The sequence below is a fragment of the Hypomesus nipponensis genome, chromosome 23, assembly GCF_054491055.1.
Source record: "Hypomesus nipponensis isolate SF chromosome 23, ASM5449105v1, whole genome shotgun sequence".
NCBI classification, from domain to species: domain Eukaryota; kingdom Metazoa; phylum Chordata; class Actinopteri; order Osmeriformes; family Osmeridae; genus Hypomesus; species Hypomesus nipponensis.
In genome coordinates, this window is record NC_140383.1 from 8,016,631 (window position 1) to 8,040,289 (window position 23,659).

Consider the following 23,659-nt stretch of genomic DNA (forward strand, 5'->3'; position numbering starts at 1 on the left):
TGGCAGCCAGGCTTGGTCATTGAAGAAGTAGCCCTACTATTTAATGGGACCAAACAAAAGAAGTGATACCTAATCATCTTTATGAATATTGCTCACACATAAAACGTTTTATAAAAAAAAGTTATAAATCTTATTTGAAGCTGTATTTTAGATCATTATGCGAGTAAAAATAGCACAAACTTGTATACTTCCTATTGTCATGATTAGCATATTTATATGAAAAACTAAACCAAGTGCCAGATCAGTAAAGTGGAACTAACTTAATATAAGAATGACATTTTATAATATTTGCAGAGTAGACTTCACATAATTATTTTACATCCTCTACTTGCCCTAAACTCAAGATCCATTCAAACTTAAGTGATGCTGCCCCCACCTGGTTTGATTTGCAGTGACTTGCAAGCAGAAATGAGTCTCTGGTGACTGTCTAATGGTTTTACAAATTACATTTCAAAACCACAGCTCTGCTTGTAAATCTTCACAGGTTTTTGTTAATTGCCACACCTGCATTTCTCATAACCTCAGATGAAAAAACAAAGATACCTTTAGATGATAGATAGATGATTATTTATTTATTACAACTCTCATGTTCATACATTGGAGCTCTAATAAGAGGAATCCATGATACGCCTCATGCTCTGGAACTTCATGTTGCTCATGCCCATGTCTCTGAAGCTCTTGTACTCTCCAGGCCTCATGTACATCTGCCTGCCTCTGTAGTGGGGCTGTTCATACATCAGCCAGTGGCCATCCATGACGTTGCAGGACTGGCAGTCAGACATGCGGTAACGATCCATCATGTTATCACAGTCGTCCATCAGCTCGTGCATCTGGCCTCCGAAGTTCTCCCTCTCGTAGATCCTCATCCTGTAGTTTCCTCTATGCTGTAAAATGGATGTAGGAGAGATGCCCAGAATGGTAAACCATACTTTCCAAAGTTATGTCAATTAGTAACTTTAACACTTTACTACCTAAATAAAACTGCTCACAATAGTAATTTGATAACTGTGAAATATTGCTGTAGCCTTTGGATTGAAAATGGTCAAGTAAGATTTATTTACCATGGGAATCATGCGGCTGGACCTGATGCAATCGCTCATGCCCATACGCTGATAGTCAGAGTACTCTCCCCTCCTCACAAAGTACTGGTTTCCCATGTAGTTGGGGCGATCATAGACCATGAAGCAGCCACTCTCCACCCTGCAGGAGTGGCAGCGGCTCAGGTAGGAGGACATGTCAGGGCAGTCGCTGCTGGCCTCATAGGAGCGACCCTGGAAGTTCCTGTCCTCGTAGAAGATGATCTAAAAACATAAACACATTTAAATTAATTCACCCCAACATGCCATTGCAATTACAATATGGTACAGTTCATTGTCTGTTTTCAACCCATGTCTGCTAATGCAGGCTTAAGTGTCATTAAATAATGCATAATGAGGTCCACACCTTGCCCATAGTCATTGTTACTGTCAATTTGGTCTCAGGGTTGTACAGTTTTCTGTATGTCCACCAGTCTCTTTTATACCAGAGCCTACATCCAAAGAATACATGTCCCTATTGTCAAAACTCCTGACAGAGCAACATAGCACAGAGGCCCCACTGTACTGTACATTCAAAGTCACATTTAATGGGAGATTTTTTGCGCCTGTTTGCATTTGAGAGGAGGGGCCCATTTCTATTGTTTTAGTTTTAGAATAACGATATGTTGGCATCTAGACTTTTCAGACAAATAAATAAAGTTGTGATAAGTAATAAGTAATGTTCAAGGTTGTTTTATAATGACTTTGAGCAGTCAACATCTTACACTTAGAAATAGCTAAAACTGTAACTGCTTTGAATATTCTAAAAAATCTAAATGGTTAAAACCAAATGTAAGGACAAATGCCAGAAACCTAACCCCAAAAATACTTTCCAGGAGTCAATGACAAAAATTAGATTTTGCTATTTGATTACATTATGTGAAAGATGGATACAAATAAGGCTTATCTGAGATGCAAATGTATGCACCCCCCAAATGAATGCACAATCCTCGCCTGCTAGAGGGCAGTAGCTGTCCAGAATGACTTCCTGTGTGTATGTAAACTTCCTGTCCGGAATGTTTCATTCTCTCCATTGGGACCAATGAAGTGTGTTTGACTGCAGAGGACAAAATGTCACACTTTCTCTTTGCTCAGGGCTCAATATCATCCACCCTGGTGATGACAGGCGGCTGTGCAGAGAAGAACACACCACACCCAGCTGATTCCCCAGCTTGCGTTCACAGGTGACATCAAATCTGAATTTCAATATGACGGCCTACATAGGACCACCCTCTCTACAATCATCTGCCCAATTCTCCTTAACGCTATTCTACACTTTTCTATTCTAACATGACTGGACCTAAACAATGAGATGATCAGACTAACAGTGCAGCGATGTAACCAAGTGGATACAGACTGCTATGCATGTACCCAGCAGGGGCATCTCACTTGCCTGGTTCGGCCACACACGAGACAGAGGACACCCGGTATTCTGGAGGGAAAACCCTAGTCTCGGAATTGATGGATGCTTATGCAATCCAATGTATTGGAAATGCATTGGGTTTCATTGGAAATTACATTGGATTTCCATTACAATTAAATGTAATATAAAATACTTTTATTATTATTTTAAAAAGATATTAACAAATAACTCACTTCAAGGTGTTTTTTTCCCCTACACAGCCCTAACCCTGTCAACTTAAACAAAACATGCAGTTCTTAGAAAATCTCCTCCGCAATTGTTATGACTGAAAAATGTCCTTGGCATTTAAGAAATTCCCAAGACACATGGACACAAACCTGAATAACTGAAATGGATTAACTTTACACAACGGCTGTAGGACTTGAAGATAGTGTGGAAAAAACTTACAATTATTTGTATATTTTGTCACATGTTTACTACTCTGCATGTCAGGATGCAACCTTCATTTTATCAGGAAGGGCTTCCTGGTTTCTCTGATCTGTCTCTAATCTGTTTTTCAAAAGTGTGTTGGCCAAGATAGGAAACACCAAGTCAGTACACGTACTACTAATAGCGATTTTTCATTCAAGAAAGTTGCGTCTGAGGCTCATTTGTTTTCATATATTTTATATAAATACCAGTTTAGGGTCAAAGCCATAGTATTCGTTAGACTAACTCTGGACAGATTTTAAACCATGATTTAGGAGGTATGCAGAAGTGGCTGAGCAAAGTTTAGTTTTGTCAGAATTGTATGTTTTATGTTCTTTTTTCTGGGAATTGCATGTTCATAAGTTTGCCCCCCAAATGTATTGGATATGTTACCTGGTTGTACTGTATTTAGTGTATAAGTTATTATTGTGGGTGAAAGAGTACATCATCAACCCCAAGCACACCATTTAAACCCCAGTGGTGCAAAACTATGAAGACCTCATGTTGAATTAAAAAAAAAAGTATTACATTTTTTTAATTAACAAAAATCAATTGAGCCTTCAGATTTAGCAGGCATCTGTGATTCTTCTGATGGAGCTGAACCTCAATCCACTGTATCCCATCTCCTTGAGGTTCTTGTACTCTCCAGGCCTCAGGTACATCATCCTGCCTCTGTAGTGGGGCTGACCATACATCAGCCAGTGACCATCTATCACGTTGCAGGACTGGCAGTCCTGCATCCGGTAATAGTCCTGAATGGAGCCACAGTCGTTCATCAGCTCTACCATCTGGCCTTCAAAGTTCTCCTTTTCATAGATCCTCATCCTGTAGGATCCCTGATGCTGTTGACAGAATAATGCACGTGGCCTCCATTAGGATACGTTAAAGATATTATATATAATATTGTGAGAGGTGTCTCTTACCATTCTATTCTACTATTCTTACCATTGGGATGGCACGGCTGGATCTGATGCAGTCGTGGAATCCCATCGTACGCATGTAGTCAGAGTACTTTCCCCTCCTCACAAAGTACTGGTTTCCCATGTAGTTGGGGCGGTCGTAGACCATGAAGGAACCACTCTCCACCCTGCAGGAGTGGCAGCGACTCAGGTAGGAGGACATGTCAGGGCAGTCGTTGCTGGTCTCATAGGAGCGACCCTGGAAGTTCTTGTCCTCGTAGAAGATGATCTGAGAAACATGCTCTATCAGCCAATGCTAAGTGGAGTGCATGCCAGGAAAATAGTCTTCACACAATGCATTTCAATCTGTTTCAGGAGGTTACAGTGCCCAAAACTAAAGGTTTAAAACTAGGAGTTTTCAGGCATTCCTAGACAACATTACTGAAAGTCTGCATTATTGAACAAAATATTATTGTTATCAGATCATAAGACTCTTTTACAGTATATTATGCTAATACGATTTAAAAAATGTACCTTTCCTTGCATGGTTAAAGTGAATTGAACAATGCGATTCTGTATGCTGGTCCGCAGCCTATTTTATACCTGATGTGACATCTAAAGAATAGTTCCATTGTAGGACTGTCATGAGTCAGCTGCATGCAATGTTTGATCTCGCTTTTTGTCAGTGCAGATGGGAAAAGGTTATTATGTACTGTTTCATGAGGGAAGATATGAGAATGTTCTGCCATAGAGACAAGTTAAATGTTTCTTAAACATCCTTGCCAAAATAATGAGTTGTATGTTATTTTATGAGCATATTGTATCAGAAATTGCTTTTTTGTTACGATAGTTGTAACAGTATTTTGTTGTATTAACATATTTAACCACAATGAAAATAAACATATCATAATGATGTATCTGATATGTATGAATAAACATGTACTTTGTATGAATGAACATGTATTTAACATTTTCATTAAATGTTAGCAAGGGTATTGAGTTTTGAATCTTATTTGGTATTATTCTTCCACTAACGTCCCAAACCTAAAATACTTTACATACGGATGTTTTATCAGTTTTGTCAGTTTGAAGCCCAGTTAACAAAGGCTTAAAACTTTCAGAATTATGTGATAGAGTTAACAAAATGTAGCATTATCAATTATTAACCAATCTACAACAATGTAATTTACATTGTTGAAGATAGCAGTTATTTTTGCAATTATAAAACTGTTACATGAATTACACATGGGAGTTTTTCCCAAAACTTGCTCATGTAAAATAAGTCCTGCTAGCATTTTGTAATTATTTGGTGTTATTAGGTAGATTGACAGTAATGACTTTGGGCAAGCTTACACCCGTTACAAGTTAAATCATTGTCCTGTTTACCATTACATATTTTACAGGCTTTACAGAATTACAGTATGTTAATTGAGGGAATTTGAGAGCTTTTTCTCACGTGCCCTTAAATTTGTGATATTTGATGTGTTTTGAATTAATACAATTTGTAACAATGTTTACAATAATACTTTTAGCAAGACATTTGTTGTCAATACTATGGATTATTATTAGATTTATACCTTGATTATTTTAAATGTAACCAATGATGATAAGGAAATTAGGTTATACTACTAATTGTGAGGATAAATAACTATGCCTTGAGAGATGTATACAAACAATGAAGAAAAAGAACCCATAATAAAGCACTCTCCAACCTTTTACATTGTAAATCACATTTTTATTTTCAAACGAAGATATCTAGCACATATCCATGATGCGTCTCATGCTCATGAACCTCATATTGCCCATGCCCATCTCTCTGAAGCTCCTGTACTCTCCAGGCCTCATGTACATCATCCTGCCTCTGTAGTTTGGCTGTTCATACATCAGCCAGTGACCATCCATGACGTTGCAGGACTGGCAGTCAGACATGCGGTGACGATCCATGATGTTGTCACAGTCGTCCATCAGCTCGTGCATCTGGCCTCCGAAGTTTTCCCTCTCGTAGATCCTCATCCTGAATGAGCCTCTGTGCTGTTAGATAGAATGGAAACATAATTCTTAATTTCGTCAAGTTCCTCTGGTCCAAAGGAGAAAAATACACATTTTGTGTTAACTGTTGCAATGAGGCTATTTTGTATGTGATTGTTGTCATTTTTCTTTCCTCCTACCATGGGGATCATGCGGCAAGACCTAACACCATCCATCATTCCCATCATGCGCTGATAGTCAGAGTATTCTCCCCTCCTTATGAAGTACTGGTTTCCCATGTAGTTGGGGCGATCATAGACCATGAAGCAGCCACTCTCCACCCTGCAGGAGTGGCAGCGGCTCAGGTAGGAGGACATGTCAGGGCAGTCGCTCATGCACTCATAGGAGCGACCCTGGAAGTTTCTGTCCTCGTAGAAGATGACCTAAAACAAATAAAGAATGTGAATATCTTTTCAGGATTCATTCAACTATGTACATTTTAAAAAGGGGAGTTTCACAATAATGCTTACCCTTCCCATATTCATGCTAGTGGTGGTCATTTTACTGAATTACTGCTGTTGCTGCTGCTGCTACTGCTGCACTGCTGTCCTATTTGCTTTACCTCTAACTTTTATACCTGACCAATCCTAAAGAATCAGCGACCACTGCATTGTGAAAAGCCCTGACCCAGCAACACACTATGGAAGCCTACTGTATAGCAAGCTGAAGTACCATGGTCATATTTCCACATGACCGGGTCATTTGAAGATTTCAGACTTTTCTTCAATGGCTTATGTAAAATAAAGCCTCAACAAAGGGATACACAGGACATAGACAACGTTGTATACTGTACATGGGTGTTGCGCAGTATTGTATTATGGGGAATGCATGTTACTGTGGGTGTGGTAGTACTTGTACATCATTCCATCTAACCAATTCACATAGTTCTTAGCATTATTCTATCCAAGTTGATAATATTTTTACATGAAATGAGTAACTATGTAATTGCTTAATCTCTGATTTTAATCCATTTTCAGGTAATCTCATGTTTACCATTGATGGCTATTTTGAATCTTTTTTATCCAGATGTATTTTGTTAATAGTGTATAAGTCATAGTAAGTTATAATCAAAATATTGCAAATGTCAATAAATATATATTTTTTTATGCCAAATAAAATCACAGGAAGGCAAACAGGTTCATAATGCATACTAGTTCAATAGAGTAGTTCATTACAATGTAGCCGGGTAGCTTTAGGACCCAGGAAGCTTGGCTGTTTTTCCGTTCTTGTGTTTTCGCGAACTCATTTGACCTTTTATGGCCCGACTACGGTTACAATCCAAAGAACCCAAGTCACCAAGAATGCCTACAATGCCTGGATGTGTTCTTGATTCGCCCCTTTTATTGAGAAGGCATCTGATATCCCACAAGTTGTTGCGAGATGCCAGGACAACTTATTTCAGGCAAACAACTGCCTATTAGGTGTTGTCTATTTGTATGCCCTTTTATATTGTGTATTCAATAAATGTTCTGTGCATAATTGTGATACCACTGCCTCTGCCTAAGTTCATTTAGTTGGACAGGACGCGTGCAGGGAACCTAACATTAACTTCACCCAAGGGCCTCTCACCCATACCCGTTGGAGTGGTGTTGTGAAAACCAATAGCATAGTTCCAAGTGCTAAGGCCCTGAAAGAGGATTGATAATAATAATAATAATAATGATAATAATGACTTTATTTATATAGCACATTTCATACAAGAATTGCAGCTCAAGGTGCTTTACATAAAATCAATAATAACAACAATACAAGTAATAAAAGTAATAAAACCCTTCTGAACACAGGCCACAGTCTTTGAGATATCTCAATCCACAGTCTTTGTGGTTTCCCAATATAAATAAAAATGTAACTCAGCAAAAACACAGGCCTGTAGTCTTTAAGGGAATCCAAAACACATAAGCCACAGTCTTTGCGCTATCTCGAGCCACAGTCTAAGGTTGTGTCTTAAAATGTTATGGTATTCTTTTTTCTTTATTTTATTTTGTTGTGGCCCTATTGTATACATATACAGTATATATGTATATTAATTTAAATGGAATATGCTGTATTTTAGAGGGAAATACAGTTTCAGTCGCTAGATACCTGTGGTCGGAGAGCTGTTGTCAGTTGTAGCAACAAACGTTACTAATACACCGCATTTCTAATTGTCGGTTACTCACCAAAATAGTTTCAGTTGTTAAGTTGATAACATGGTTTCTCAACCTTTTCCATGACCGTATCTGCACTGCTGGGACTGAACAATCATTGGTGCACACCAGAGCCATAGAATTATATACTGATGTGCCAAAACATCTCAATTGTGGCTGGTCCTCTCTGTGCCGTAACAACAGGGCCGACCCACCAAGGCATGGCTTCTACAAGACCCCTGAAGGTGTCTAGTGGTATCTGGTACATTTACATTTAGTCATTTAGCAGACGCTCCTATCCAGAGCAATTTACACTAAGTACAAAGACATTCCCCCCGAGGCAAGCAGGGTGAAATGCCTTGCCCAAGGACACAACGTCATTTTGGCACAGCCGGGAATCGAACTGGCGATTCTGATTACTAGCCCGATTCCCTAACCGCTCAGCCACCTGACTCCCTATGGTACCCATAACATAAACATTTTTCAAGTCCTGAATGTTCTGAGGTCTAGCTGCCATGTATTGGACTTGTCAATCCAGCATGTCATGAAGAGGTCTACATGGTCTGCAACAATGTTTAGGTAGGTGGCACATGTCAAACTGACTCATGAATGGCACATGAGTGGCCGAACCCAGGGTTTCCCAACAAAACATTGCCCAGTGCATCACACTCCCTCCACAGGCTTATCATCTTCACTCAGTGCACCCGGATGCCATCACTTCCCCAGGTTAATGGTGTACATGTACATGGCCATTCACATGATGTAAAAGAAAATGGACCATTGATCGTGTGCCCAATGTTAGTGTTTTCAACGGTGGACAGGGTCACTATTGGCACTCTGACCGATCTGTGGCCATGCAGCTCTGCACACAGCAGGTTGCAATTCATTCCATTTTCCTTTCCTTCCGTAATCATCATGAATATTTTCTGTGACTTGTGCCACAGTAGATCTTCTGTCAGTTTGGACCAGACGAGATAGCCTTTGTTGTTCTAGCGCACCAATGAGCCTTGGACGCCCAACACCCTGTCATGGATTTGTGTTTTGCCCCTCCTCCGACCACTGTCTGTGGCTACCCACCACTGCTGACTGCATACACCCCACAAGCCTTGCTGTTTCAGAGATGATTTGGCCCAGTCATCTGGCCTTAACAATTTGGCCCATGTCAAAGTCCCTTGTGTCTTTACTCCTGCCCATTTCTTCTGCCTCCAACACGATGACTGCGAGAACTGGTTGTTCCCTTACCATCTATTGTACCCAGAACTTGACATGTGCCCTTATTTGGAGATAATACATGTGATTCACTTCAGCGTGAGTGGTCATAATGTTTTGGCTCATCAGTGAAATTACAAACCATTTAAGATTTCAAAGTAACATTTTCCTTGATAGTGTAACCGGGTAGCTCTAGGACCCAGGAGCTAGGTAACTCACAGCTGGCGCTCATTCCTTAATGAGGCCCGCGATAGTTTAAGTAGGAGTAGTACTTAAGGCAATTGTTTGCTGTTTTGGTAAACTAATGCTTTAGGCATCAGTTCCAAGGATTCAGCGGGATCTTGACGGTGATCAAGTGAGTTGCGCGGTCTAAACGCAACAGCAGTCGGTATGTTTTGATCGTAAATTATTAAATTGTAAATACTGCTGCTATTGTATTACTAATACATGTATCTTCTACTAGTACCTCATTGTTTTTCCTACATTAGTTTGTTTTGTTTTCAAGTTGTTTTGTTTGAGGAGTGGTTTGATGTGCTTACCTCGTTTGCTTTGGTCGTGTTGGCTTGCCGTGAATTATTTTTATTATGTCTATCATGAATACCGTTTTATTTTACCGTTGTGTGTAAAATAAAACTTTGTATATTTTTTATACCACCGCCTCTGTTACGGTTCATTTGATTGGACAGGACGTATAGGGAACCTAGCCTTAAATTACTGTATTCTCGACTGAAGGTCTCACCCCATTCGTGAGAGTGGCGTAGTCGGAAGCACCCCGCCACAATAGTAATGATGGAAGCAAGTCAAGTAAACAACCGGACAGGATTGCAGTATTTGGTGTGTTTGGAACTAACCTCTGGTGATTTTCAGACTTTCAGTGCAGATGTTACCTTTGGTCTGCAATTATGTAATTTTCTATTAATTCAGATAAGGATGACCTGGGTTTTATCCAGTCATTCTCACAATAAAAGCAAACTGTATGCTTTACATTACAGGGGTTGGGATGGGCAATATACATATTCAGTTTCTACAATATACACAGAGACATTTAATGGAGAGTACTGATTTTATTCAGAGTTCTCTGCTTTATTTAATAATAAGAGCCCATAATTGGCCTCATGCTCATGAACCTCATGCCTCCCATTCCCATGCCCATGCCCATCTCTCTGAAGCTCTTGTACTCTCCAGGCCTCATGTACATCTGCCTGCCTCTGTAGTAGGGATGCTCGTACATCAGCCAGTGGCCCTCCATGACGTTGCAGGACTGGCAGTCAGACATATGGTGACGATTCATGATGGAGTCACATTCATCCATCAGCTCCATCATCTGGCCTCCAAAGTTCTCCCTCTCGTGGATCCTCATCTTGTAGGACCCTTTGTGCTGTAGAATATTTGAATCATTAAAAAAATGATCTGTGTCCCATCTATCAAGGTTTATATTATAAAACAACCTTTTTAAGCTTACCATAGGGATCATGCGGCAAGACCTGATGCAGTCGCTCATTCCCATCATACGCATGTAGTCAGAGTACTCTCCCCTCCTCATGAAGTGCTGGTTTCCCATGTAGTTGGGGCGATCGTAGATCATGAAGCAGCCACTTTCCACCCTGCAGGAGTGGCAGCGACTCAAGTAGGTGGACATGTCAGAACAGTCATTGCTGCACTCATAGGAGCGGCCTTGGAAATTCCTGTTCTCATAGAAGATGATCTGAAATTGAATAGAATGAATATTCCTTAACTAATAGCAGAACCTTACTCAATTTCGAACATTAACACTAGCCAACATTAGTTTAGTGTTCTAGTTTTGTTCTAAGTTGTTTATATTACATTCTATGATATTTAAAATATGTGTAACTTTGACAATTACCTTGCTCTTCATGTTCTGGCCAGAAGTGGTCATTTTGGTTCACTGTTACCGCTAAAGCTCCTAAACTGGCTCCCTACCTGGTTTAACCCTTTCTTTTTATACCTGTCAAAATCTAAAGAATCTGTGTCCCCATTGTGTAAAAATCTGAGTCAGCAAAATGCGGTAGAGGCCTATTGAGGGGTCAGGTTATGGACAGATGTGCTGCGGACTGCTCTCCTCAGGTTTTTGAAAAGCTGGTGCTTTTCAACAAAGTTATCTAATTAGAGAATTGTAGAGCAACTGTTTACTATAAATAATAATCCACTTGAAATGGTCATCTCTTCATGTTCCTCATCGTCACAAATGTTGTGAATTGAATGTGTAATTACTGCACCATTTGGTGTTTGGAACTGTTTGGCAATACATTTTGTGTTCAATACATTTAAATCCAATCTGAATTCATGGTAAACTTGGCTATACTTTTACTAAATCAGTTTTGTACTGTCACACCATATTTAATGCAGAATATAATATTTACTGCAATTCGCACAAACCTTTTTACAACATTTGATATGGATCCAAGTGTTCATACTGATGGCCATGAAAAATAACCTTGCCTAACTTTGTCACACTCTGTAAGTAGATGATTGTGTAGATGATGATTCTAATCAGATTTAGTTCTTCATAATCGAATCACAAGAATGTCCTCATGATGTATTTCAGGACTGTCGGCCTGAAATTTCCATGCAAACCATCCACTGTTTGAAACACATCTATAATAGATCATCAAATGTAGGTACTCAACTTACTGGAACTTATAAATAAATACATATGTATACAACTTTGCATTTGATGTTAAGGAGGGTCAATTGAAACAATAAATTCATAATTTTACTTATTGTGGCATTCTGTATTAATCAAGATATTATTCTGTATCATTGAAGGTTGAAAGTGATTGATCATGCTTCAAAGTGTTTTTTCATAGCAGGATTGTTTAAATTAAGAGCTTTAACTGGTACAATTCAACATACACTTGATCAAATTTCCAGTATGTTGCATGTAACTTTCATTTTCCATCATTTGATCATAAACATGATTATTTGATGATTTCACCAACCGCCTCTGGAAGAGGGGGGGATCTCTCACTGAATTGCTCCTCCCAAGAGTTTTTCTGGTAGTTTTTCCTTGTCTTCCTTAAGGGTTTTAGTTGGTTGTGGGGCAGTTCTATGGGCGTATGTGAAGCCCTTTCTGACATTGCTTATAGAAACATATTGATTTGATGATTATACTGTGGATTATTAGTGATTACATTGTAATGTTACAGGATGTGGCATGTTTGTATTTTTTACTGAGTGGTAATGTAGCGTACAATATGGGCCTTTGGTATTATATCATGCAATTTTTTTGTATTAGAGGAATTTGTGTTGAAATGTTCTAATGTTTCAGGTTCTTGACCATTTGATATTACTGGAGACCTGGCACCCAGATTTAAATGACAAAGAAGGACATAAGAAAATCATGAGGTGTAATGATGGGATCAATCAATCCATTGTGAACACATTATTGCTGGTACAGAACTTATGCTTCCAGTATGTACATTGGAGAAACAACACATATTCCAGTGCAGATTTGAGAAAACATCAATTTATTAAAATGTTATGCTTGAGGTTGTCAGACATTGAATTCAAATGTTATTACATGGAGTCCATGATACGTCTCATGCTCATGAACCTTGTACCTCCCATTCCCATATTCCTGAAGCTCCTGTACTCTCCAGGCCTCAGGTACATCTGCCTGCCTCTGTAGTTTGGCTGCTCGTACATCAACCAGTGGCCATCCATGACGTTGCAGGACTGGCAGTCAGACATGCGGTGACGATCCATGATGTTGTCACAATCATCCATCAGCTCCATCATCTGACCTCCAAAATTCTCCCTCTCGTAGATTCTCATCCTGTAGTTTCCTCTATGCTGTTAGAAAAATACACGTGTATGTTACACAAGTCCACAATGCAATTTTTATGAGTTTACTGTATACATTGTTTTGATTGTACCATGGGGATCATACGACAGGATCTGATGCAGTCTTTCATTCCCATCATGCTCATGTAGTCAGAGTACTCTCCCCTCCTCATGAAGTACTGGTTTCCCATGTAGTTGGGACGGTCATAGACCATGAAGGAACCATTCTCCACCCTGCAGGAGTGGCAGCGGCTCAGGTAGGAGGACATGTCAGAACAGTCGCTGCTGGTCTCATAGGAGCGACCCTGGAAGTTCCTGTCCTCGTAAAAGATAATCTGAAAGCACAAAAAAACATTACAAAATAGATATTTTACAATTCAGAAAAACTGGAATGGTGATATGAAACCAAACTGCCACAATGCTCACCTTGCCCATGGTCATTTTGTAGGTGATTGTTTTTAACAGCTGTGCTGCAGCCAAACTGATGTTCTGTCTGTTTTAACTCTTACTTTTATAACTGACCAAACCGAAAGGATCTGCATCCCCTCTATTGTGTAAACCCCTGACCCAGCAACATGGTACTGGCCTATACAGTATTGAACGCCCTTCATCACATTTCAATGTGACTAGACCCCTAGAAGATTTTAGAATGTTGTTTTTTTCATTTAGAAGTCAGTACAATGCAGCTATTAGAAAGTTTATATAATGACCAGTTTGATCATATAATGATTAAGGATATTAAACAAAATGGCTATTTTGCAGGAATATTTAAAATGTTGACTTTTCAGCATTAAATTACAAATTTAAATTATATTTGTGCTGCATTACTAAACAAGTTAAACACTTATCTGGTTGAGAAGTGATCCAGATGGTTAGTTTTTATTTGATTGACTTTCTCCCTCCAGTTAAATAACTGTTTCTTGTGATGTGAACAGGTCAGGACAGAAGCTTATCTTATACTTCTCAGCTTAGACTACTTGTTGACATGCTGTGAGCATTTAAGAATCAAATGGACTTCAAAATATAGTTATGTAAACTTTATTGACAATGTGGAATTCCGAAAAGGCACAAACACGTCAGTGATATCAAGCACATATCCATGATACATCTCATGCTCATGAACACAAGGTTGTCTTGAAAACCCACAAAGCTTTTGTAACATCAACAGTGCCGTGGTCAAAAGTCTTTTGCTAATGATGGAGGATGACGGAGGACAACATACTTAACATTGACAAGGCTTTGCTAATCAAGCAAGCAGTGGCTCATAATCCTTCCTATGTATAAATAAAGTCCCTTACCTTGCCTTGTGGCACAAGCACAGAGTAGGCAGGGTTATTGGGTTAAGGATTTACCAGAATCTCAATTTCATACTCTAGTGGACTTAAAAGTTTCCAATTAAGTAATTCAAATAGTATTCAACAACGTACACAACTTATATTATATACAATGCAATGCTTTGCCACTCTTCATGGACACTATCTAAATAGAAAATCTTTCCTCACATAACTACATACTGGTGATTCCTTAAATAAATAATTTGACAAAATAAGATTGACTAGGTTAGCTACAAAATAGGGAAAATTTAGATTTTGATTACAAGGCAGGGGGCCCGAAGATCAGGATTGGGAACTACATCTTTTATTTATCCCCACAATAACGTCACTCATAGATGTGTTCAAAATATCACCTTTTTGTCTGTAAAATTGTATCTATATACAAACAGAACCTAATTAATATTGTGTTATACCTTAACAGAATATGTGTGTGCACACCAGTGGATAAAGGCATGGCTGAGATATTTTTATCAGGGGCAAAAAAAATAGCAGTCTACTAATACCCACAATTCCTATGTACTACAATATTGTTCTAATTGCAAAAATAGTAAGTGTAGGCCTACTGTTAAGGTAAAAATTTCAAAACAAAGAATTTCTTATTTGCCCTTATGCTGGGGACACATCACAGGATAATTGGTCCGATTTTGGCCCTTCCGACAATCCTAGGTAATGTCCCGATTGTCTTGATGGTTCCGCAGATTATTTTATCAGATGTCCCCTTGGTGTGAGGTGTGTTAAGAGTGACCAAACACTGTAGGAGCAAAACGGCTAAATCTAAATCATGTTTGTGGACTCTCACAGTTTAAAAATCTTATAATATTTTAATAAATCGTTTAGTGTGTCTCCAGCATAAGTAGTCATATCAGAACTAAACTTCAGAATAAGAATAACCAGACAGACACTCTACTGGATTTTCAAAACAGCCTTTTAATCAATATATATTATGAATTAAAATGTTGTTACATAGAATCCATGATACGTCTCATGCTCATGAACCTCATATTGCCCATGCCCATCTCTCTGAAGCTCCTGTACTCTCCAGGCCTCATGTACATCTGCCTGCCTCTGTAGTTTGGCTGTTCATACATCAGCCAGTGACCATCCATGACGTTGCAGGACTGGCAGTCAGACATGCGGTGACGATCCATGATGTTGTCACAGTCGTCCATCAGCTCGTGCATCTGGCCTCCGAAGTTCTCCCTCTCGTAGATCCTCATCCTGTAGTTTCCTCTGTACTGTAACATGCAGACATTGATCAGATAAAACAGTAGCCATTCTTCAATGGTGAAGGTGAACTTTTTGACTTGACAGTTCCTCTTCAGTGTTGGCACTGTCGGCTTACCATGGGGATCATACGACAGGATCTGATGCAGTCTTTCATTCCCATCATGCTCATGTAGTCAGAGTACTCTCCCCTCCTCATGAAATACTGGTTTCCCATGTAGTTGGGGCGGTCATAGACCATGAAGGAACCATTCTCCACCCTGCAGGAATGGCAACGACTGAGGTGGGAGGTCAGCTCAGGACAGTCGCTGCTGGTCTCATAGGAACGACCCTGGAAGTTCCTGTCCTCGTAGAAGATGATCTACAGTGGGAATAAAATATTTGGATAAAATCTAAACAAAATCACACCACAAACTTTCTTTACAATATGGATTTTAGCTATAATAAACAAACATAACAAATCAAGCAATATACATAAAAAAGTGCAGATGAAAACATAGACATAGTTGTACTAGAGTGCCTACCCTGCCCATGGTCATATTGGTGGTTGTCAGAACGGTGCTGTGGCTACACTGATGCCATTTCTGTATTAACCTCTTACTTTTATACCTGACCAATGCCATCGAGTGAGTGAGCTGCTATTGTGTAAACCCCTGACCCAGCAACATGACATTGAAGCCTACCGAGCAGTGGGGACATTACTGGGGTAATTATCTGTCTCTATGCATCTCTGTTGCAGATGCATGTGTCTATATTGTTTCCTTGCATAAAGAATTAACAGAAGCTTCTAAATATGTGCCGATAACAAAGTTGTTTATACAGTACAGGTCAATGCATTGTGAGTATCATGAATGATTGTGAATGTTTCATACATATTCTACATTGAGATCAATTTAAATGCTGGATGATAAACAATACATACTGTAAAAGCATTAGCGTTCCTTTTGGCGATATTGATTAAGCCACTACCTGCTTTGAAGATCCAATTGCAAAATATTGTACATTTATCATTGTTAAATGATAAAAATGTCATGTTTTAAATCCATGTGTTTCTGAATAATTAATGTTTTTAAGAAGAGGTGGAATGAATGGTATCAGAATTGATTAATCTAATAAGGCTTTCTAATCCTTGTGAATCCAAATATCCTCAGACCCATACTTGTACAATAGATTGCTATGGTCACTTAGACTTGAACATCATGAACCAACACCTGTTAGAAATGTTTGTAAGCTGTGGAATACAACATATTATAATTGATACATTTATTTAGACACCTGCATTTATTGTGCAGTACTGTGTAAAGTCCTAGTCAACAACAAACAATCTTGTTTATGTACTGTATATCTGTATTTGTGCAACTTTGAGTAAAGGTTTATTTTGTTTTTTCATTTCATAATTTCTAAAGTATTTTTGCACAACACCATGTGTAACCAGAGTAGACTCAAGATCCAAGTGCAGAGGGTTTATTGTAGAACAGGATAGTCCAGGAACAGGCAGAGGTCTATATACAGGCAAACAGGGCAATATAGGCAATCCAAAATCGTAATCAGAAGACAGGCAAATAGCCGAAGCACAGAGTGGCTGTCAGAAATATTAATCTATCAAGCATTGCACAGTCAGTCGGTGAACAAGTTTAAGAAAGCTTTATTGCTTGCGGCCGGCCCACAAGGAGACAAAACATCACACGCCATTGTGCTACAAAGTTTGTTTGCTAGCATGTTGTGCTAGCTAGCTATTTAAGCAGCCATTGGTTAAGACAAAGGCATGCAAGTGTTCCATGGCTCTTCTTCATTGGCTTCTTGCGTAGACCTGGTGCACGTGTGTGCATACGCGTTTGAGTGTGTGCGTGTGTGCCTTTTGACCCCTGTAAGCTTGACCACATGATTCACCCAACACAGACAAGGCCAGACATCTTTTATGGCCTCTCCAGTAAGACAAAGTGGTCAGCCAGCCCAGGTCACCTTGTTTACATATGCCTCGTGTTACCCAAAGTTCAGATTTGGGGGTAGGTCTCTCTCTACACACAAGGAATGCTGAACACAGAATCATTCTTATACAGAATAAATGTGTTACATCTTCAATTTTTCCAACAGCGGCCAAAACTACATAAAACAAGGCTCCGACAGACTGTTTAAGAAAAGAGTAAGACTTCACAAAGAAACTAGGAAACACTGGGGTTTGAATAGCAAACTAAAAGGGGTCAAACAAGCAACAAGTGAAATCAATTAACTCAAAACTCAGGGGAAGCAGACCACTGCCTCCTTGTAGGTTAGGATTGTTGACATCATTATCCGTTAGTGCTTGTTCTGACTTGAAACACTTTTTGAGGGAATATTTTTCTTCACAAGGATCCAAAACACCTTAATGAAATCATTTAGTACACCTTTCATACTTTAAAGTGCAATCTGGTGTGTTTCTTTTTAAATGAAAAGCTAAAATATTCGGTATTTTTTCTGACATTACCCTACCCTGCAACACACACACACACACACACACACACACACACACACACCCACACACACACACACACACACATGCAAAAACTTGTGTTAAGTTGTTGCAGAGATATATAGAATGTAATTTTTTGTTTTGTAAAAATCAACTAATTTAACTAAGTGTGGATGTTTATTGATGCCCAGATTAGAGTGAGGTAAATATGGTAGGTATGAAACATGGTGTTGTCCTCAAAAAGCTTTAACACAAGAACAAAGAATATCCCCCTTAACATTGAATTATTTCTTGAGACTGAACCCTTAGATCACAATTACAATCATTTTATATTTTCCTTCCATAGCTGGCTGGGAATACTTGATCATTAAACATTTGCTTTGCTGTTTAAGTGAAAATACTTGAAACAATAAAACTAAACACTACACATTTTTGTGAATGTGACAATTTGACCAATCAAGACTCAATTTGATCTCTCATCTGTCATCAAGGTACCACGGTCTTACTAAATGTCCATTCTAATGACTTAAGAATTACACTTACATTTAATCATTTAGCAGACGCTCTTATCTAGAGTGACTTACATTAAGTACAGGGACATTCCCCCCGAGGCAAGTAGGGTGAAGTGCCTTACCCAAGGACACAATGTCATTTTGGCATGGTGGGGAATCGATCCAGCAACCTTGTGATTACTAGCCCTACTCCCTCACCGCTCAGCCATCTGACTCCCTATAATTAAATAATTTAAATAACTCAACAAAATTCCAGTGATCTTTTTGCAGGCTCCCCCTTATCACAAGTTTCATCAACACTTAAACTTCAAAACACTTGCTTGTGGATTCAACAAATGGTTCTCAGATGTATAAGATAAAAGCATATTTATTGTTATTAGGTAGAGGTTGGTTCATGGTTCTAACATGATTCCATGATACGTCTCATGGAGCCAGTTCTTATGTCCATGCCCATCTCCCTCATGCTTATGTACTCTCCAGGGCTCAGATACATCTGCCTGCCTCTGTAGTGAGGCTGCTCATACATCAGCCAGTGGCCATCCATGACCTTGCAGGATTGGCAGTCGTTCATACGGAAACGTTCCTGGATGGATTCACAGTCGTCCATCAGCTCATGCATCTGACCAGAGAAATTCTCCCTCTCGTAGATCCTCATCCTGAAGACTCCCTTGTGCTGTAACAAAGAATATCTTTTGGGTCAATACTAACAGAGAGACATGTGAGCTAGTGAACTAGACACATCGGAAAAAGCTTTGTTACCATGGGGATCATGTGGCAGGATCTGATGCAGTCGCTTCTATTCATTCCCATTAGACGCTGGTTGTCTGGGTATTCACCCCTTCTCACCAACATCTGTTGGCCCATATAATTGGGCTTCTCATAGACCATGAAGCAGCCACTCTCCACCCTGCAGGAGTGGCAGCGACTCAGGTAGGAGGACATGTCAGGGCAGTCGTTGCTGGCCTCATAGGAGCGACCCTGGAAGTTCTTGTCCTCGTAGAAGATGATCTAAGACATGTTTTCAAAAGGTAAAACTTTAAGTAAGCAAATCATTAAATGGTATGTCGTAAATATTTGAGGTAAAAAAAATATGCACCGTTCTTAGTGTTTTAAGCACAAACTTGATTTAAAAAGATAATTTAGATTATACATATAACCTTATTATACATAACATACACATTTAATATAAGAAAAAGAGAATAAAAGAGAATAACAAAGAATTATCCTACCCTGCCCATTGTGATTCTCTCCCAAGTCTGATAACACTGGTACTTTACCCACTCATCCTCACTGTCACCTTTATACTCAACTTGATAGGTAATTGACCTAATGGACCTTTTGTTTTGGATGCCTTACTCAGCAACCTAGCAGATTGCTACAATGTTTGTGAAATCATTATGTAAATGCTTATTATTCCAGATTGTATGCATCTGGGACTGTGCCAATTGCTGCCCCCAACAATCAGAAGTGCATGGCACCAGCATGAATCAGCTCAGACTATTTTGTCACCTGTTAGCATGGAAGGGCTATACTCGTTAATTATATAGTATATGATATAGTAAAATTCACAATACTGTAGTAAATCTATTGATGATAGAATGATTTTTGGTAATGACTGGTTAAGTGTAGTGCAATATGTACACTAACTAAAAACTGCATAGTAAGTAAGTAAGACTTTATTTATATAGCACATTTCATACAAGAATTGTAGCTCAAGGTGCTTTACATAAAATCAATAAAAACAATAATACAAGTGATAAAAGTAATAATTAAAATAGCAACAATAATATAACTAATAAAAGTAGTAAAACCCTTCTTAGATAAAATTACTTAAATGCTTCGGTAAAAAGGTAGGTTTTAAGCTGTCTTTTAAAAATGTCTAGCGTGTTTGCATCCCTAATATTTATGGGTAATTTGTTCCATAGTTTTGGGGCATAATTAGCAAAGGCCGAATCACCAATCTTCTTATGACTGCTTTTGGTGACCTCTAATAGGCCTGCATTTGATGATCGGAGTGTTCTAGCTGGTGTGTAGTTTATATATAGTCATAATTCACCACCAGAAAACTGTAAACAATATCCATGATGCGTCTTACAGAGTTCAATCCCATGCCACTGTGTCCCATCTCCCTCGTGCTCCTGTACTCTCCAGGCCTCAGGGACATCTCCCTCGTGCTCATCAAATGCATTTTGATACAGACTAGGCTTTCACTAGACAACCCTCCAAAGTTTACCCACCAACAGTAGAATCTACTGTCATCATTAAACACCTGGATACAACAAGTTTCGCAATTAACTTCTGAACATGCTTAGCGTCCTTGTAGTATCATCAGAACAAAGCAGGCACTGACAAACTACTGACGGGAAAAGCTGATTACATTATACTCTACAATTGCAAAGATAGACAAGATAAAGGTCTATAATGGCCATACAAGGAAGAGTGCACACAAACAAAACCCCCCCAAAAACATTGGTCCCAAATGCAAGACATCAAAAGGAGTCAGGTGGCTGAGCGGGTAGAGCATCGTGCCGGTAATCCGAAGGTTGCCAGTTCGATTCCCGGCCAGTGCACATGAAGTTGTGTCCTTGGCCAAGGCACTTCAGCCTACTTGCCTTGTGGGAAATGTACTGTAAGTCGCTCTGGATAAGAGCGTCTGCTAAATGTAAATCAAAAGAAACGAATAAATATTCCTTGCATACAGAGTTTGAATGGAAATATTGCAATTAGGGTGTCTTTGGGGGAGTTGGCCTTATAACTTTCAGATCACAATTCTGGCAATTCTTTGATACAGAGCCATTACATCGGAATAAAGGGAAATCAAACTTGAAACAACCATCTAGCTGATATGCAAATCAGACTAATTTGGTTAACAATAGCTTTCCTTTGTCGGCACATTCTGCATTTCGATATAAACCTAAGCTGGACTGCTGTTGGGTGGGAGGTGAGCAATAACAAAAATGGGGAAGGTAAGAAGTTGTGTTGAATTAATTGTTTAATTATATACAAATCATGTACTTACTTTGAAAGCAAACACAGAGTAAGCTTTTCCAGTAATCTATGGATGTGAAACCTGAACTGTTTGTCTGTATATTTGTATGAGAATAGCACCATCCATTCACTCATTATTATTCTTCCTCTTGAAGTTGGCACATTAAGAACTTTATGGCTGGCAGTTTACCAGACTCTGTTTCCCTTCTTGACAGATTGTGTTCTTTGAGGATAAGAATTTCCAAGGTCGCTGCTATGAGTGCAGGAGCGATTGCCTTGATCTACACTCCTACTTCAGCCGCTGTAACTCTATCAGGGTGGAGAGTGGCTGCTGGGTGCTGTACGAGCGCCCCAACTATGGGGGCTACCAGTATATTCTGAACCCTGGAGAGTACCCTGACCACCAGCAGTGGATGGGCTTCAATGACAGCATCAAATCATGCCGCTCAATTAAAAACGTGAGCCCATCAACAATACAAAACCTTGTCAAACCTTGTCAGGCTGAGGCAATCTAGTTTGATGACACTACAGTATATTACATGAGAAATGATGGGATTATGGCTTTTCAGAAATTGGATGTAAATGTTTGACCAGATTTGAATGCAGGGCAATGCCCAACTCAAAGGGAATGCCACAGGGTGCACCAACCAGGCATTAATCAGTCAAAAGCCAACACACAAAAAGAAGAGATGAAAGGCTCATGTTTTGGCAGGAGTTTGCCTCACATCCATGAGAAACCAGGAAAACAGCCAAGAATCTCATTACTGGCATCCAGAAGTCCTGAATTGTTTAAGGTCCTATTGCATAAACTGACCAAAAATATAAACATGACCAATAGAGTGATCATTCTAACGTACAAGTTTGCGTTTTTTGTATTTCAAGGTCTATGGAAATTCCTGGAAGATCCGATTCTACGACAAACGGGATTTCGGAGGCCAGATGGCCGAGTGGAGTGAGGACTGTCCATCTTTCACTGATACCTTCAAGTTCCACGAGTTTCACTCCTGTGTGGTGATGGATGGTGCCTGGGCCCTGTATGAGCAGCCCAGCTACCACGGTCGCCAGTACTTCCTGCAGCGTGGGGAGTACCAGAACTACTCTGACTGGGGTGCCAACTCCCCTGTTGTGGGCTCCTTCCGCAGGATCACAGAGTTCTAGAGCCCTCTGCCACCCCCCCCCCCCCCCCCCATCCTCCTCCTGCCCAGCAGAAGTGCGGCCCCCTTGGACACTGACCACTGAGTCCATCAATAAAAACTATTGTCTGATACACACCGTTGTTGTAGGATTTTTTACTTTAACTATCCTGTCTTTACACCTGACATATTTTCAAAAAGTATCAATATATTCAACACGAGCAGGTCATAAAATGTGTGGCCCAACGTCTACATTACATGCTCACAAAAGAGAACCATATCACATGCTGTCTTCTCTTACAACAGGAAGGTTTTGCAAGTACTGTATCTCAATGTCTACCACCACGTGTGGTTTAAGTTATCCTGGTCCTACATTCATTTGGTTGAGGCATATACCAGTCTGGAGCCGGGATAATACTTGCACAAACTAAGGCCATTAAAATTGCGTCACAGTCATTATGAACCATATGAACAGATTACAGACGCATATCAGACTTGCTACTGAATGATTAGATAAATATTAAGTAAATTGAATGAGTTTAATAATGGATTAATGAGTATCCCAAACAGGGCCCAAACCAAGTCAAAGAGAATTGGTCAAAGTGCTTTCCAGGGTATTGTAAGTGCGAGGGTTTGTTTATTTCTCAACATTAGTTACTAAAAATAGAATTTTTTATTAACTGGTTTCTGCATATTTGAAGCCAACTTATATTTTAATAGCAAACTTGTTTTGGAATGAACTTTTGGTTACAGATGTACCAGTTGTGATGAAGACTGGTATACTGCTAGTTAAAAGTATGTTAGCTATAAACTATTAACTAGCAGTTGAGATTAGTGTAATTGTTACAAAAAAGGGGTCACACATATATTTTACAAGCATGTATTATTTGTTAGATGTGTGGTTTCACATGGATTGTTGTATAGCAATATGAGAACCATGGCAGTCCTTGAAGAGTCCCAAAAGTATGCTGGATACGGTTTGACCAGCGCATAATACCAACCTTCATGTACCTTTGTACAGTTTTTCAGTGTTTGGTTTACAGAAG

General features: G+C 39.4%; 8 protein-coding genes across 9 annotated transcripts; 1 reads left to right on the forward strand and 7 right to left on the reverse strand.

Moving 5' to 3' along the window:
* Positions 1-605: 605 nt before the first annotated feature.
* LOC146234073 (gamma-crystallin M3-like) lies at positions 606-1,458 on the reverse strand. The gene is made up of 3 exons (XM_084688758.1): positions 1,444-1,458; positions 1,062-1,301; positions 606-884 (listed from the first exon to the last, which is right to left on the reverse strand). Exons 1-3 carry the CDS (start codon positions 1,456-1,458, stop codon positions 606-608), a joined length of 534 nt encoding a protein of 177 aa, XP_084544884.1.
* A 2,015-nt stretch (positions 1,459-3,473) lies between these two features.
* Positions 3,474-4,352, reverse strand: LOC146234074 (gamma-crystallin M3-like). The gene is made up of 3 exons (XM_084688763.1): positions 4,341-4,352; positions 3,853-4,095; positions 3,474-3,749 (listed from the first exon to the last, which is right to left on the reverse strand). The coding sequence occupies exons 1-3, from the start codon at positions 4,350-4,352 to the stop codon at positions 3,474-3,476; spliced, it is 531 nt and encodes a 176-aa protein (XP_084544889.1).
* A 1,209-nt stretch (positions 4,353-5,561) lies between these two features.
* On the reverse strand, positions 5,562-6,334 carry LOC146234075 (gamma-crystallin M3-like). The gene is made up of 3 exons (XM_084688756.1): positions 6,305-6,334; positions 5,975-6,217; positions 5,562-5,837 (listed from the first exon to the last, which is right to left on the reverse strand). The coding sequence occupies exons 1-3, from the start codon at positions 6,332-6,334 to the stop codon at positions 5,562-5,564; spliced, it is 549 nt and encodes a 182-aa protein (XP_084544882.1).
* A 3,922-nt stretch (positions 6,335-10,256) lies between these two features.
* On the reverse strand, positions 10,257-11,066 carry LOC146234076 (gamma-crystallin M3-like). Its single transcript, XM_084688754.1, has 3 exons — positions 11,034-11,066; positions 10,632-10,874; positions 10,257-10,547 (listed from the first exon to the last, which is right to left on the reverse strand). Exons 1-3 carry the CDS (start codon positions 11,064-11,066, stop codon positions 10,257-10,259), a joined length of 567 nt encoding a protein of 188 aa, XP_084544880.1.
* A 1,640-nt stretch (positions 11,067-12,706) lies between these two features.
* LOC146234077 (gamma-crystallin M3-like) lies at positions 12,707-13,414 on the reverse strand. Its single transcript, XM_084688757.1, has 3 exons — positions 13,400-13,414; positions 13,066-13,308; positions 12,707-12,982 (listed from the first exon to the last, which is right to left on the reverse strand). The coding sequence occupies exons 1-3, from the start codon at positions 13,412-13,414 to the stop codon at positions 12,707-12,709; spliced, it is 534 nt and encodes a 177-aa protein (XP_084544883.1).
* Positions 13,415-15,266: 1,852 nt separating this feature from the next.
* LOC146234078 (gamma-crystallin M3-like) lies at positions 15,267-16,154 on the reverse strand. Of its 2 annotated transcripts, none has more exons than XM_084688751.1 (3): positions 16,056-16,154; positions 15,650-15,892; positions 15,267-15,542 (listed from the first exon to the last, which is right to left on the reverse strand). In XM_084688751.1, exons 1-3 carry the CDS (start codon positions 16,152-16,154, stop codon positions 15,267-15,269), a joined length of 618 nt encoding a protein of 205 aa, XP_084544877.1. The 2 variants fall into 2 exon arrangements, with proteins under 2 accessions (XP_084544877.1, XP_084544878.1); XM_084688752.1 differs by lacking the exon at positions 16,056-16,154 and adding an exon at positions 16,018-16,041.
* A 2,738-nt stretch (positions 16,155-18,892) lies between these two features.
* LOC146234079 (gamma-crystallin M3-like) lies at positions 18,893-19,463 on the reverse strand. The gene is made up of 2 exons (XM_084688755.1): positions 19,252-19,463; positions 18,893-19,165 (listed from the first exon to the last, which is right to left on the reverse strand). Exons 1-2 carry the CDS (start codon positions 19,432-19,434, stop codon positions 18,893-18,895), a joined length of 456 nt encoding a protein of 151 aa, XP_084544881.1. The 5' UTR covers positions 19,435-19,463.
* A 1,983-nt stretch (positions 19,464-21,446) lies between these two features.
* Positions 21,447-22,638, forward strand: LOC146234080 (gamma-crystallin M2-like). The gene is made up of 3 exons (XM_084688762.1): positions 21,447-21,458; positions 21,696-21,938; positions 22,363-22,638. Exons 1-3 carry the CDS (start codon positions 21,450-21,452, stop codon positions 22,636-22,638), a joined length of 528 nt encoding a protein of 175 aa, XP_084544888.1. The 5' UTR covers positions 21,447-21,449.
* Positions 22,639-23,659: the final 1,021 nt, after the last annotated feature.